At 26.1% G+C, this 15,458-nt stretch overlaps 6 protein-coding genes and 1 long non-coding RNA gene across 10 annotated transcripts; 4 read left to right on the forward strand and 3 right to left on the reverse strand.

The window, feature by feature from the left end:
• The first annotated feature begins 755 nt into the window (after positions 1–755).
• On the forward strand, positions 756–2,561 carry LOC118068916 (MAD2L1-binding protein). Its single transcript, XM_035086660.1, has 2 exons — positions 756–1,525; positions 1,761–2,561. The coding sequence occupies exons 1-2, from the start codon at positions 1,107–1,109 to the stop codon at positions 2,125–2,127; spliced, it is 786 nt and encodes a 261-aa protein (XP_034942551.1). The 5' UTR covers positions 756–1,106; the 3' UTR covers positions 2,128–2,561.
• Position 2,562: 1 nt separating this feature from the next.
• On the forward strand, positions 2,563–3,714 carry LOC118068915 (probable alpha-ketoglutarate-dependent hypophosphite dioxygenase). Its single transcript, XM_035086659.1, has 2 exons — positions 2,563–2,921; positions 3,007–3,714. The coding sequence occupies exons 1-2, from the start codon at positions 2,703–2,705 to the stop codon at positions 3,607–3,609; spliced, it is 822 nt and encodes a 273-aa protein (XP_034942550.1). The 5' UTR covers positions 2,563–2,702; the 3' UTR covers positions 3,610–3,714.
• A 1,055-nt stretch (positions 3,715–4,769) lies between these two features.
• Positions 4,770–6,446, reverse strand: LOC118068880 (uncharacterized). Of its 2 annotated transcripts, XR_004690549.1 has the most exons (6): positions 6,216–6,446; positions 5,877–6,130; positions 5,617–5,790; positions 5,434–5,515; positions 5,021–5,348; positions 4,770–4,910 (listed from the first exon to the last, which is right to left on the reverse strand). XR_004690549.1 is itself a non-coding variant. In XM_035086605.1 (5 exons), exons 1-5 carry the CDS (start codon positions 6,411–6,413, stop codon positions 5,109–5,111), a joined length of 948 nt encoding a protein of 315 aa, XP_034942496.1. In that variant the 5' UTR covers positions 6,414–6,446; the 3' UTR covers positions 4,770–5,108. The 2 variants fall into 2 exon arrangements, 1 of the variants encoding a protein (XP_034942496.1); XM_035086605.1 differs by having other exon boundaries at positions 4,770–5,348.
• A 147-nt stretch (positions 6,447–6,593) lies between these two features.
• On the reverse strand, positions 6,594–7,766 carry LOC118068882 (tctex1 domain-containing protein 2-like). 2 transcript variants are annotated; one of them, XM_035086606.1, is made up of 5 exons: positions 7,689–7,766; positions 7,240–7,564; positions 7,016–7,149; positions 6,813–6,946; positions 6,594–6,724 (listed from the first exon to the last, which is right to left on the reverse strand). In XM_035086606.1, the coding sequence occupies exons 2-5, from the start codon at positions 7,323–7,325 to the stop codon at positions 6,677–6,679; spliced, it is 402 nt and encodes a 133-aa protein (XP_034942497.1). In that variant the 5' UTR covers positions 7,326–7,564; positions 7,689–7,766; the 3' UTR covers positions 6,594–6,676. The 2 variants fall into 2 exon arrangements, with proteins under 2 accessions (XP_034942497.1, XP_034942498.1); XM_035086607.1 differs by lacking the exon at positions 7,689–7,766 and adding an exon at positions 7,620–7,634 and having other exon boundaries at positions 7,240–7,533.
• Positions 7,767–8,094: 328 nt separating this feature from the next.
• On the reverse strand, positions 8,095–10,184 carry LOC118068941 (flavin-containing monooxygenase FMO GS-OX-like 7). The gene is made up of 6 exons (XM_035086699.1): positions 9,873–10,184; positions 9,531–9,672; positions 9,132–9,443; positions 8,777–8,927; positions 8,414–8,688; positions 8,095–8,339 (listed from the first exon to the last, which is right to left on the reverse strand). Exons 1-6 carry the CDS (start codon positions 10,079–10,081, stop codon positions 8,136–8,138), a joined length of 1,293 nt encoding a protein of 430 aa, XP_034942590.1. The 5' UTR covers positions 10,082–10,184; the 3' UTR covers positions 8,095–8,135.
• Positions 9,957–10,672, forward strand: LOC118068942 (uncharacterized). The gene is made up of 3 exons (XR_004690558.1): positions 9,957–10,099; positions 10,178–10,402; positions 10,532–10,672. It is a non-coding gene; the product is annotated as an uncharacterized lncRNA (long non-coding RNA).
• A 156-nt stretch (positions 10,673–10,828) lies between these two features.
• Positions 10,829–15,409, forward strand: LOC118068968 (sialin-like). 2 transcript variants are annotated; one of them, XM_035086758.1, is made up of 10 exons: positions 10,829–10,960; positions 11,113–11,154; positions 11,229–11,560; positions 12,785–13,032; positions 13,113–13,349; positions 13,419–13,503; positions 13,583–13,688; positions 13,763–14,030; positions 14,110–14,484; positions 14,556–15,409. In XM_035086758.1, the coding sequence occupies exons 4-10, from the start codon at positions 12,853–12,855 to the stop codon at positions 14,751–14,753; spliced, it is 1,449 nt and encodes a 482-aa protein (XP_034942649.1). In that variant the 5' UTR covers positions 10,829–10,960; positions 11,113–11,154; positions 11,229–11,560; positions 12,785–12,852; the 3' UTR covers positions 14,754–15,409. The 2 variants fall into 2 exon arrangements, with proteins under 2 accessions (XP_034942649.1, XP_034942647.1); XM_035086756.1 differs by lacking the exons at positions 10,829–10,960; positions 11,113–11,154 and having other exon boundaries at positions 11,519–11,933.
• The last annotated feature ends 49 nt before the right edge of the window (positions 15,410–15,458 follow it).

Raw genomic sequence — 15,458 nt, forward strand, 5'->3', positions numbered from 1 at the left:
ATATCCACGTACTTGGGTGACAGATCATTCATTACTAACGTTTATTTAATAAGGTATTCTGAAATGAACCATAACTGATGTTGTTAATGATGATAATAAAGATAAATAGGTCAATGCTACTAATCAAACATTTATTGAATCATTTCTATAAAACATTCATAGGTACTGTAGATCTATCTTTGTTTTTTTCAAATTTATTTTCTTCTTCATTTACTCGAACATACGTATATTGATATTAATTACTAGAAGTAGTAATAATCATTGATACACAAACAACCTTGGTTGATCTATAACGAAAAAAGAAATTCCTTTATTCAATTCAGTAGTTTATGATTGTCTATGCAGCAAACTTTCATTTACCTATTCGTACTTCCATATAAGTTCTTACATACTTTATATAATAAAGAAAAATGATCTAAGAATTAATTAGTGTTTCTTATCTAAAATAAATTATAATAAAATTACATATTATTTCAATGTATTTTGCGTAAAAGATGAATTGTAATTAATTTTATATTATTGAGATAAAAATTTCTTTTGTAATAAATAAAAAAGCATTGAAAAATTCATTGAAATTATGTGAAAAAAAAATAGAATAATGCAAAAGTGTGTATGTAATAGATTGAATGAGATTTAAATTACAAACTTTGGTTGCTACACAGTCACGTGAGAAAAATTCAGTGGTGGGGTTATGTTCGGATTTGATCGTGTTTGTTCGCAAAATCCCAAATGTATATGTGTTAGTTAATTGATGATGTATGTTGGTTTGGTTATGTTAACCAATACCTGATGATTTACAAGAAATTAAAAGTTATCAATGAATTTGTAAAATATTAATGGTTTTTAATGTTCAAGTTGATTTATGGACATTTTTATTAATGCATAAAAAACTTGAAAAAAGAAGAGAAAAATTCAAATGTTTAATCAAGTTACGGTGAACGATGAAATAATGAAAATATAAAAGTATTAAATCTTATAGGTTATGTTTTGTGATAAACTACTGAATAATTATTAAAACAATAATATTTATTTTAAAATTACTTTTATATATATACAGATATATGTATATATAATATAATATACGTATATTTTAAAAAGTATTCAAAATGTTTTCACAAGAAAAATACAACAAGAATACGTCTATTGATATTAAACTTAACGAGCCATTAACAAGTGATTCATGTTCAAAAATAATAGTAGAACTTATAAAGTATATTTTATATCAAAAACAACAAATTCCGTTTGCATTTGATACTCTTGTTCAACTTGGAAAAGGAAAACCAGCTGATAGAAATTTTTCATCCACTAAAACCTTACAAAATTCATTGAACAATCTCACTCATCAACTCTCATCTCAACTTCACCTAGCTGGATGTAATGTAAAAGAAGTTGTTGTAATAATAGGAGCTACAACGATCTCACCTAAATTTTGTTTAAAAGTAGAATTACCTTCTCAAATTTTAAGTAGTGAAAAACACATTGAATATCAACATTCATACAGGAAACCTCTTCTTACTCTCATGAAGTAAGTATTCTAATCTCTAAAATCAAAAATAATATTTAATCATAGTTGCTTCAAATTCCTTCAATCATCAGATCCACTAGACTATTAAATCATATGAAACAGCAAAAATATTTTCAAAATAATCTCAAATTACTTCAAAGTTACTTTAACCATTAATTTATTTAAATAATTATTAATAATTAAGTAAAGATGATATAATTTCAGTAATTAATATTCTTGGTATTATTTAATACAGATCACTAATTGAATGTTCCGACTTCCAACAAGCAATCGCAACTCCATTAAGTGTGACAAATACATTTGTATTAGTGAAAAAGAGTGATTCTAATCCAAAGTCTGAATTTTTTTTACCGAAGCCACAATATTATCTACCTGTGCAAATATCTTGTTTTTCAATTAAACTATTTTATAATGAAGACGATTTCAATTCAGATTGTACATGTTCAAATATTGTTAAAGTGTACAATGATAATCAACTTGATAAAACATCTCAAACTACTATTAATATAGATAATTCCAATGTAACATGTATGGAAACTAATGTTCCTTATATTTGGTATCAATCAAAAGAAGTTGTAAAAGGGTTTAAATTTTTTAGATAACATTAATAGATTGTTTAGAACATTTAAATTAAATTTATTAAATTAATTCATTAGATTGTAACGATGTATTTTAAATTTTGAATTTATATTGAAGCTAATCAAATTATCAATTTGATTTTTTAAAACAAAACTTATATATCAAATAAGTAATATTCCATTGTGACGATTGATAAAATACAAATTAATTTCTCTATAAACTTGAGTTCACTATTTGAGGGTTAACAAAAAATACAAGATTATCAACATTTATTTGATTTATTTTTTTAAAGTTTAACCAGACGATCATATTCTTACGTAATATCTAATAAATGTGAAAGTGTTATCAACTGTAATGATTATGTGTAATATTTGTTATCGCACTTACTACTATTTTTGTATTTACATATAATTATTATAAATTTAATTGATCATAATAAACACGAAAAATATAATTTCTACAAAGTCATGGTTATGTATCAGAATTAATAAATAAGCAGTGGGAGATTGAATATTTAATGATAAAGACATTCGAAAATAATTTCAGTTTTGATTTTACTTAATACCATAATTTGTGATAATCAATATTTAAAATAACCATGAATAAGCTCAAATTCTTAACTGCTGAACAACATAAATGTTGGCAAGACAATGGATATGTTAAATTATCAAATGTATTTACATCAAAGGAGATGAACGAAATTTGTACCGAGTATAATCAACTTTTTGAACAAAAAAGTCAGGAAAATATGGAAGCATTAGAAGCTGTTTGGATTGGAGATGACATGAAAAACCTTTCTGCACATCGAAATGTTACAGTAAGTAATAAACAAAAAGACTAAACAAGATTATAAATTGAAATATTTAACTTTAATTAACTATTTTTTATTTTTTTCTGAATAGGTAAAATCCATCCATAATCTTCAAATGCACAGCGCCGTATTTACGAGAGTGATAACAAATTCAAATTTATTAGATGCTTTGGAAGACATAATGGATACAAAAGATATACTTTTACATCACACTAAAGCTCATATAAAACCACCTGAAAAGGGAGCTCCATATTTAATGCATCAGGATTATCCATACTTTCCTCATAAAAAACACACAATGCTTGCTGTATTTCTTCATCTCGATGATACAACACCAGAGAATGGTGGATTGGCTATTTACCCAGGAAGCCATAAACTTGGGCCTTTAGAAGCTCGTACATTATACGATGACAATAAAGACGCATATCATTATGTTGATCCTGATCGTTATCCATTGTCAGGAGCCACTCCAATTAGTGCTAAAAAAGGAGATATTATTGTTTTTTCATATTTACTTTTACATGGATCATATCTCAATCTCTCTGATAGACCACGACGTATGTTTTTAATTCAAATTCGCGCAGCAGATGATGAACCAACTGATGACGTTCACAAATCTCCGTGTCAGGGTTTGGTACTTAGAGGTCGAAATCCATACCGTGATGCTGGTATGGCTTCTAGATTTGCTCAATAAATATCTGTTAAAGTGTATATAAATATTTCTTCCTCATGTATGTATTTTGTTTATGTAAATAATGACGTAATAAAAGAACAAAATATATTTTACGAAGCAACTTCAGATAATGTATGTTTATTATTTTTTGATGCATGTATAAATTTTTTATTATTAGTATTTATTAGTATTATTATTTCGTCGCAATGGACTACGTAACAAATGGTAATTTTATTCATATAATCATAAAATTTTGAGCATATTATATAATTGTATATAATTTAAAAGAGAAAAAAACTTACATGGTATAATAGAGTACGAGAAAGAAGGCGTAGAGTATGACTATGATGATGAAAAAAAAATCGGTACAGAAATATTTAATACAGATTGGAATGAAGGAAATCAAAGAATAGAAAATGAAAAATTTGAAAGAAATTCACTGTCAATTAAAGAACGATCAAGTATAATAGAAGAATTACAAAAATTATTCAAAGAACGTCAAGAATTAAAATTGAAAAATATTTATTTACAAAAGCAAATTTGTAATTTTTTAATAAAATCAAATAAATTAAATGCCGTAGAAAAAGTAACAATTGATTATTTGTCAATACACTCTGACTATAGGTGAATAAATTGATCAACAATAAACTAATTTATGATAAAATTTAAACTTATAGTCAATTTGTTTACCAGATATAAACAGATACTAGATGAGTACGAAGCTTTCAAGATAAAACTAAATGATACCAGTCAAGAAAATAATCACGTAATAAAACAATACGAAAATTTATATGAATCTCGAATTGCAGATTTTAATCTTATCTTTGAAAAATTAAAAATAAAACTATCAGAAATCAGTTTTAAAATTAAGTCTCTCGAATATAAAAAGATAAAAGATTATATTTTAGATTTACTGAGTAAATTAGAAAAACAATTAGAAATCTTAACGAATATTAGAATTAAATATTTTAAACTCGAATATACTTATAAACAGCTTCAGAGTTTCATTAAAACTCAAATACAATTACCAGAGCAATATTCTCTCATAGACTATGAAAATTTGAAGATAATGAAAAGCATTAGAGCTGATAAATATGAAAAAAACCAAACTGATTTGAGAATTATTCAGAAAAAACTTAATTCAATTATCAAAGTAATTAAATAAAAAAAAATTCCTAGTATTATTTATTATGGGTAATTAAATGAAAACAAAAATTTAAAAAAAAACTGTTTTTCTGTGTACACAGGTTTTAATTCATGTTCAACAAGCTTCAGATGTTGTTATGAATAAAATCCAGATGGCTGAAGCTCAATTAATAAACCTTCATAACATAGAAAATAAGCAACGAATGGAATTAATTAAAATAAAAAAATTATATTATTTAAAACAAAAAAATTTGAACGAATTGCAAGAATTAAAAACTTTGCTCACCTGGACATCTCAAAGCAAATTATTACACAATAATTAATTTAAAAAAATAACTAAACACACATTATGCATCATGAATGTTTTTCAACTTTTATGTTTGGGCCATTAAGTATAATGTTGGTTGTTTAATTCGTGGTTTAGGTGGTAACATTTGAGCCTTCAATTTAGTATCAATAATATAGTTTCTATCTGCTTCTGTTTCAGTAATTTTCTTATTTGAGATTTTATACACAATTGTCCGGAGAAGACGGAAATCATTAACTACGATTATTCGCACAAGTAAATATGCCAAACCACCTATCCAGCTCCAGGCCATCGTCCACGATAAAATCTAGCGAAAGTTATTTATAGTTATAAGATCAAGATTGAAGAAGCAGCGATAGAAAAAAAAAATTCATAGCTTTAATTAATGTAACCTTCAATATGTAGTGTACTTGACATAAATTGTGCCAGGAAAAATGGATTATTTTTAGATAAAAAACCACAAGATCACAATCACTGTTGAAAATTCATTAATATAAATAATAACATTAAATATTTGACGAGTTATTTTTATCTAGAAAAATCTAATATATTAGAGCATGTAAAATTTTATTTACTGAGAAAATTCACTTAGTTGAGTGGCGTTCATAGACGAGTAAGCAACATGTTTCAAATTATTGGTGAAGCTCAAATATCCATGCTCGAAATCATATGCAGCACTATATACGATTGCGGTAAAAACTGTTTCAAAAATTAAAGCTGGTGGAACGATCAACCATTGTGCAGCGTATCTGTAATAATAATTGTTTAATGAAATACCAAATTATTGTTTGGATAATTTATCATTATTATAATATTAAATAATATAGTAACATACATTCCAGTAGCACATCTAGCAAATAGCATGCACCAGATAACACCAAATGAACATGAACAAAGACAAATAAAGTGATAATAATTGCAGTGCCATTCATATAAAAATGTTATTATAACATTTTTACGCCAATCATTGTCGTGTATTATGTCCCTATCGTTATCGAATTCAGCTATTTTATCTGTTTTCGGGATTTGATGTCGCTCTGGAATTTGAAGTTTAGCCCATATTGGACATTGCCCTCCAAAAATATCATTCTGAAAATATTATTTCCATTTATATCTGCTTAATTATAAAGTAATCTCAGTTATAAATATAAAAAATAAAAATGTATAGAAATACCCAAAATATATAGAACAATATTGAAGTTGCATAGCCAGATACAGCAGACAAAAAGTGTAAAAAAATTGGAATTAATTTCCATGTTGTTGATATCTCCTGAGAAACTCTCTCAATTAGTTCTTCATGTATAGCAAAAACTTGAATATTATTTGTACTTAAATAATTATGTAATTGATTAGATTCAACTCCAGGTTGCATTTGTAATATGGACAATTTCTCTCACGTTCTTAAAATGATTTTTACAAGTTTATAATTGATGTAAAATTTGTTTAAGTTATGTAGATAATACCAGCCATAATTATTTTCGGTGATGTTTCATTTGTTTCACACTTTGTTTCTATTATAAAATTTATACAAATGTCACAAAATAGTAACGTTTTTTTTCTTTGAAAATTTGCGTAATTACAAATAAACTACGATTGACATTCTACATCCAAATAATAGTAGTATTTATGAGAGATTTAATAATAAAAAACAGCATAAACACACGCAACACAAAATAATGTTTCCTAAAAAAAAAAACACATTTAACCTTGAATTAATAACACGTTTAGAATATAAATTGAATAAATCTTTTTTAATGTAGATTTTAATTACATTAATAAAGTCAGCATGAGCATAATTATCAGCTTCTGCATCCCATAAACACCTGTTTCCAACTTTAACACCTTCACCTTTCTGCTCACCAAGCACAACATTTACGACATATTTGTAATCCTTTAATTGGAGTTCTAAATAATAAATATAAACATTAACATAAATATATGTAAATGAACTCTGTCTTTTAAATACATACTCACCTTTTACTTTATCTCTAATTACATCGGCTATCGTTTTCGTCCAGGTTTTAGCATCATTCACATTATACACTTTTAATGATAGCTCATCATGTAAAACATTATGAATTAATTCTTTAACAACCTGTGGTCTAAATCTGTAAAATTATATAAAAATTAGTAGAAACCAACATTTAATTAATTAATATTTTGTTGTAATAATGACCAAAATATTTTGAAAAACTTACTTTTCTGTCAGTTGAGGTCGAATTTGATAATTAGCCTGAAGATTATCATCACCTTCAGATAATACTTTATTATCGGCATCAGTCATTTTTATAGCATTAAATTTAAAAAAGTATTAATGATGATTTCAATGTTTAGTTTTCACTGATTAAATAAAAATGGCGCTTGTAAACAAATAATTTATTTACTAACGCCGCCATTTGTAACCTCTTGTTTTTAGTATTTTTGTTTTTGGTAATTGGCCTATTGGATCATTTGTTGGTATATATTTTATCCAATCAAAAAACTCTTTTCTTCTGTAGAAAATCGTTATTGGATAAAAGAAATCTATATTTAGAAAAAAAAATAATTAAATTCCTCGTTAATTAAATTAATTATATACATGTGTTTTTCAACGGTTAACGCAAACCATTCAAATTGATGGTTATTAAAAGTTTAATAAACCAATTACTATTATTATTCCGTAAATATGAATGTACAATTTCGTATAATTGGACTCCAAAATATTACATAGATGGTTCCACACGTGCTCTTGTATTTACGCTTGCGCAGTGGCGAAAAATGTGATGGAAGGGGTAAAAATAAATGGTGGGGGCCGAAAGCGTTGAACCGACTGAGGAATTCTTCTTTGTGTCAGTTCGATAATATATTTAATATGCCGTATACCATGTGTGAAATAAACAGTACACTTCTTGATCTTTGGTGGACAATTCTATAAGTTCATAGTTTACACAATGAAAAATAGTATTCTTACTCTTTAGATGTAAATATTTGATGCATAGTGCTTTTTACGTAAATACGTAAGATATTTACATTTTTACAAAAAGTTTACTGAATAAATTTTTAAGTTTTTTTTTAGTAAAGTTTTAATTAAATTAATTTATTTCCAATGAGCAGATTAACAATATCGAAATGTAAAATTTTCATTATCTATAATTTTATAGTGATAATCTTTATATGTCATTAAGTTTAATTGCCGCATTTTCATTGTATGATGATAAATTTTTTTAATGACCGGTGGAAACGATGGTATATTTGCTGCTGCAGCAATTTCATCATAATATGCCCACTGTCTCTCCTTCATTTTTCCAATATGCCTTATCTGGAACAAAAAACAAACAACTAATAAATGAATACAATTCTCCAATAATAAATTGAATATAACAAGATACTTACAGGTATACCTTGCTCAAGTAACATTTTTTTTTCATTTTCGCTATCAATTCTCATTTTTTCTGAAGATGGAAGCTGAATGCTACCTTCAAGGATCTTTAATATGTATTGCGATTGAAGGTGAAACATCGGAAAAGGTATTACCAATGCTGGCAAACCCATAAAGAATAAATTTGGCATATCTGTATGTATGAGATGCTTATAAATTGGCTCAACATAATTGTTTTCAGTTTTTATTTTCACCTTTTCTGACATAAATGGGTAAGTAAACTGATAGCCTAAAATAAATAAATTTATATCATTATTTTAAATGTTCTATTAAAAATAAATAATTATCATATGTTTGGAGATAGTTAAACTATATACCAGTGCAGAAAATAATATCATCAATTATTGCCTTTGAATCATCATCAAAATAAATGGTATTTTCATGAATGAATTTTATACCTGGTCTCTCTTCAACATTATCCGCTATTACAGACTCTAGTCTTTCCGGAAGGTTATGACTTAGATAAATCTATTATGTAATGAAAGGGATAAAAAAATATTATAATTGTAATTACTATAATTATCTACAACAGAATTAAATAAGATGGTTCGACTAAGGTCAAAGACTGTGTCATAGTAATCAAATTATTAGTACAACTATGTTACATAATCAAATATCATTTCACACTCTTAGCAGTCTATCAATTATATTTATTCAATTTTAATAACTGACCTTCTTCGCAAATTTGGACACTTCAATGGCAATATCGATTCCAGACCATGAAGCTCCAAGAATACACACTCTTTTTCCTAAATATTTTTCTGGAAATCGGTATTGATGACTATGAATATAATTACCACGAAAGTCATCTATACCTCTGATCAATGGAATATTTCCCACAGTGTAGTGTCCATTACAAAGAATTATTACATTGAATGATTTAGTGTATTCTGTATTAGTAATAAGATTTACGCATGTTACGGACCAAACATTACAATTATTCGATAATGTTTTTGGTTCGATATTTTTTACTAAAGTATTGAACTGTAATTTTAGAAAAAAATATTACCAAAATTTATAAATTATAAAAATGACATTATAGAAAATTTTTCGAATAATAATAATGCTTACTCTAATATGAGGATAAAGATTGAAATAATGAGCATAATCTTGTAGATATTGTCGAATTACACTGTGATGAACGAACGAAGGTCCATTGTTATTTTTAAAAGGAAAGTCTGGTATTTGCATGATTTCTTTAGGAAGATTGGTTCTGGAAAAATTTTTTATAATTTAATCATCATATTCAATATATGTCCCCTAAATGTCAGCCAAGTTTATCAACTGTTATCATGAATTAATGAAGCGTATTTTAAGTGGTTCATTAATTTTTGGATCTGTTTAGTCATTTTATTAGGATAAAGCATCAATTAAGCAATGTTTGGAATGATAAAGAGACATGAGAGTATTTACCTGAGATTTTTGTACATACTACTGTGAATCGGAAGTCCATTTTTATCAAGTTCTGTTTCATCTGTATACACCCACGTGCCACCTATTTTATCAGTCTGTTCAAATAAGGTGACATTAAAATTCTGGGATTTTGCTGATATATGTCTAACAACTATTAATCCAGCAACTCCAGCTCCAATGACGGCAACTGTTATTTTACCACTCGGCATTTTTTGTTTGACGTTTAAGTAAGTATAGACATGTGATACAATATTTTTAGATTTAATTGTGAATAAATATTTAATAATAAAATTTATTTTTAAAAGGAGAAAATAAGTAACGATAAGAAATAAATAAATAGAGATTAGACAATCAATGAATTGTATAAAACTATTACTATTACTACTACAATGTTATGAAAAAGAAATGAAAAAATGTTTTCGGATTTGTTATGACTTCAATAATGATTGAATCTAAACTGGAGAGATATTGGCAATGGATCGCATTAAACAACTTTCTCCCACCAATAAAATCTTACGTTCTTTTGAAAAGTAATGTATATTACCCACTTTCTATTTTTTTTATGATGTAATTTACGAAGTTTCAACTACAATTAATCGACTGACTTATAAGTTCGTTGGTATTATTGTGATTATTAATGATATATTTTGTGTTTACAGATATGGGTGATTTACACATGTATGAGTTACATAAATAAAGTGAAACATGTATGGTTAGAGCTTTAAACAACTACATTAATCTGGTTCTTTACGATAAAAAAAAAGTAATTGCAATCACGTGAAAATTAGACGGTTTGGTAGTTGATGAAATGTATTTCCTTTTAACATTTATCAAAATGTGTATTAATAAACTGCACATTAGTAGAATTCTTTTTATATAATTAATTTTTTTTTTTTAATTCTTAATTGTTTTATTATCCATAGATTATTTTTCATTCTAAATATAATAAAACATTTTTGTGATATAGAAATTTTAACATTCAACAATATCAACATTTATTATGATAAAATAAATTATAAATATTGCATCATATAGACTTATTATGTACTGACGTAGTTATTGGCATTATAAGTGAATGGAGAGAAAAGGTATAAAAAATGATTAATAATACAGTTAATATTATTAAATGAAATTAGAATATAATAATTAAACAAATAAAAACTCGAGTAGATTGTGTATATTTCAATTAAATTTTAAATCCAAATTTTTATTTCTCATATTTAATGTTGAATAATTACAGCGATTGACGGTAATCAGATTGAATCACCAATACTATATAGTAGTAAGTAGTGAGAGTCAATAACAGTCAGACAATTAATTAATTATTTTCCTAATCATACTTACTTTATTTTTTAGAATGTATTTGATAAAAAAATAATTTCACCAAAATTTTGAATCTCTTGAAAATGAGATATTTAATATAATGATGAAGTTTGTGATGCATCAAATTTAAAGATATGCAAACAATTGACAATAATGAAGACATTGTATAACATTAAAACGATATAAATATCTTATACAATTTATATTTTTTTTCAAAATTTTATCTATTATACCCTCATGTTTGAGGGCGGATAAATCCGCATGACAAATATGAACTCACCGTTGTGGATAAAAATGAAGCAACAACAATTAATAGATATGAATTATCAATGTTAAGAAAAATAACTTTTACATTGTTATAAGAGGTATGTACCTACAACATATAATATTTTAAGTGTGTATTCAACTATATGATATATATATAAGTGTATATTCAACATGTGGCTGCTTTTATCAAATGTAATTTAGACGCGCATTCGACTGATCATACTTTAAATCTCTCGCGTGTTTACGTCGTTTTAAATTTTATAAATTGTTAATTAATTATTTTGTAAATATAAGATAGTTTTCCGTAGTTAGATAAATACGTAAATACAACTAAAAAGTATATTATAAAAAAAAGTATCAAATTTATTGTTCAAAAGAGCAAACTTCTAAGAGTATATGTGAAAAATGTCAAAATTTATGAAAAACTAAATCAGTTATTTGAAAATATTCAAAAGTATAGCTTAAGAATGGGTAAGAATTGTTATAATTAATTTAATAAATGTTATGTCATTTTATTATTTCTTAAATGAATAGAGAAAATCATGAAATTTTTTTTTAATGTGTAATAAAACTGTAAGAATGAAAGAAATACGAATTTTAAGTGAGTATAAAAAATGTATGAATCGATGAGAAAACTAAATTATAACTGATTTAAAAATTAATCCAAAGTAATTTATGATTTTAAAATGATTATATGATTATTACAGCTTACTAGGTGCCCTTCGGTCCAATAAACTCAATGATATCATTGATACTCTAGTAATTGTGTCATCTGCATACTATTGAGTCTCATACGAAATTCGTACATTCACATCAAAAACAAACTATTCTTTTTTAAATTTTTAATTTTTTTCTATCACTTCTATTTATTGTTTATTAAAGAATTGATATTTTTTTCAATTTATCAATATTAATAATTTCATATTTATGTATAAAATAATAATAATAAAAGTATTCCTAGAAATATAACGAAAAAATTGAATTGACAATAAAGATACAAATTTTTGCTTATTTATTAATGACATTAAGACAGTATATGTAACATGTTGAGAATAAAAGCTGTTGGCGCGTCGGCTGTCTTAACACTGTTAAACGTCTAATAAATTTCCAACATTGTCGGGGATTTTTTACGTCATTTACAAATATTAAATTGATAAAGATAAAAAACAAAAAGCTATTAAGTTACTACTTTGCTGAATCATTATAAAATTATATTTAATTAAATAACTAATTTCTGCTATCTATATATAACATTATTGTACTAAGATATCTATTTAATCATAATTTCTCCTAATCGTCATTTTTTATATATTTATTTTCAGCTAAAGAATTATGCTCATGCAGAGATGTTCTTTGGATTCTCTCCTTTTGGGGTTTTGCTGTTAATTATATGCTGAGAATAAACTTAAATATAGCAATAGTAGCAATGATCATACCTAGAAGTAAAGCAGCAGCTGCAGTTGCTCAATGTGCTAATATTTATCCACTTTCTTTAAATTATCAAAAAAATTTGACAACAAATTTATCTATTCTCTCAACGTCTTCCAGTATTGTTCTGGAGAGAAAACGAGTTATAAATGTTTTTCTACTGTTATAATAATCACAATAAGTTACAATAATTATTTTTTTAATATTGAAATGATTTTGTAGATAGAACATTTATACGATTGGGATGAATATCATCAAAGTTTAGCTTTAGGAGCTTATTATTGGTTACATTGGATATCTCAATTACCAGGAGGTCTTTTAGCAAGACGATATGGTACAAAACTGGTATTTGGTTTGGCAAACTTAATTCCAAGTATTCTCGGGGTATTTCTTCCTTTTGCGACTCGTTATCATTTATATGGTTTAGTAGTTATTCGAGTTATACAAGGTTTAATTTCTGTAAGTAACAAAGAAAAAGTATATCTTTTTAAAATATTTTATTGTTAATTAATGATTTTTATTTTGCAGGGTTCCGCTTGGCCAGCAATGCACCATATGACAGCCCAATGGATTCCGTCCGTTGAAAGAAGTAAATTTGTCAGCTCATACTTTGGTAAGGATTACGTTTATATATGGAATACACTGTCACAAATAATATATTAATAAAAATTAATCTTTCATTTTTTCATTAGGAAGCTCTGTAGGAGCAGCAGTTACTTATCCTCTTTGTGCATTGGTAATTAATTCATTTGGATGGGAGTCTGCTTTCTATGTAACATCATTAATCGCTTTTATTTGGTAAAAATTTATAATTTCAATTTAGAAAAAGTTTATAAAAGTTAATGATATGAAGAATTTAAAAAATTCAATAGGTACCTTTTTTGGATTTTTTTGGTATATGATTCTCCAAGTGTTCATCCTAGAATATCTAAACATGAAAAACAATACATCTTGGAATCAACTTTGAAAACAGTGACAGACAATCAAAAAGATATGAATGTACCTTGGAAACAATTGCTTTTATCAGGACCACTTTGGATTACGATAGTTGGCCACTGGGGTGTTGTTTGGGGTTTTCTTACATTTATGACTCAAGCTCCATCATACTTTAATTTCGTTCATGGCTGGAATATAAATGCGGTAATAATTATTTACTTTCAACATTTATCCTAATTTATACTAAAATATTATCTATAATCAATCCTTAATATTTTAATAGGCTGGATTTCTATCTGGTTTACCTCATCTTCTAAGAATGGGTGTTTCTTATTCATACAGTGTTTTTAGTGATTGGTTATTAAAATCAGGAAAGATGTCTTTAAAAAATGTCCGTAAACTTGCAACACTTCTAGCTACTGGTGGAGGAGCAGTTCTTACTCTAGGATTAGCTTTTAGTGGTTGTCAACCAATATTAGCAATATTTTTTATGATGGCTGGCACTGCAATTAATGGTGCAGTATCTGCTGGCACTTTAGCTAACATTGTAGATCTCAGTCCGAATTATGCAAGTGTATTATTAGGATTTTGTGGACTTGTCACTGCCGTTTCTGGTTTTATATCTCCATTTATCGTTGGAATCCTCACTAATCACAGAGTAAGTCTTTTCTTTTCGAGTAAATAACCATTTATTGATTCACTTATATTGTTTATGATTACTTTTGTTAGCAAACTGTGGAACAATGGAGGCTCGTTTTCATAATAGCAACAATAAATTTAACAATAAGTGCTATCGTCAACACAATCTGGGCTACTTCAGATATTCAATCATGGAATGATTATAGAGAAAAAGAAAATAGTGATGTTAAACTAGAAGAATTAGAAAATTTAAATATCAAAAAATTAGAAAAATTAGAATCACAATAATAAAAATGAACTAAAAAGACTTGGTTATAGGAAATTTATCAGTTTGACATTAATATAGATAATAAATAAATAGAGTAATATATAGGAAATGAGTTATCACAATGAAACTAGAACTTATGAGATTAAATAAAAGATTTATTTGCATATAGCTTAATTGTACTTGTTTAATGATAATTTTTAAATTGTATTTACTTATTAAGATATTTCATACCGATAGAAATAAGGCATTTAAAGTTGGGGAGTCATTAAAGTTTATTTATACACAATAGTAATTCAGTTAATTGCTGATAATAATAAATGTCTATTGTTATTCTTCATATCACGGTTAAAAATCTATGTGAGGATAAAATTGTGAAAAAATTTAATTTCTCCGTTCTTGACCTTCATTGACTATTACCTATTATACATTCGATTTTTTATCTAGCAGATTTTATTGTTTGAATTTGATTTATTTATTGTCTACTATCGTTTCCTAGGACATTTTTGATACTCGTCTATTATAGAAAAAGGTCAGCCTTTTTTTGTAATAACACGTCGTGTCGCCAATGCAAGAACGCTTATAATCTACAAATAAATGTTTGTTTATAAATGGAATATTTTATGTATTTATAAAACAAAGTAATACATATTTAAATTGATTTTTTTCTATGTCCTTATTTTATGTATTTAATTTCTTATCAATTCCACTTTACTTGTTTATTAGAA

This window comes from Chelonus insularis, unplaced genomic scaffold, assembly GCF_013357705.1.
Source record: "Chelonus insularis isolate UGA/USDA-ARS -01 unplaced genomic scaffold, ASM1335770v1 contig_403_pilon, whole genome shotgun sequence".
Lineage (NCBI taxonomy): Eukaryota > Metazoa > Arthropoda > Insecta > Hymenoptera > Braconidae > Chelonus > Chelonus insularis.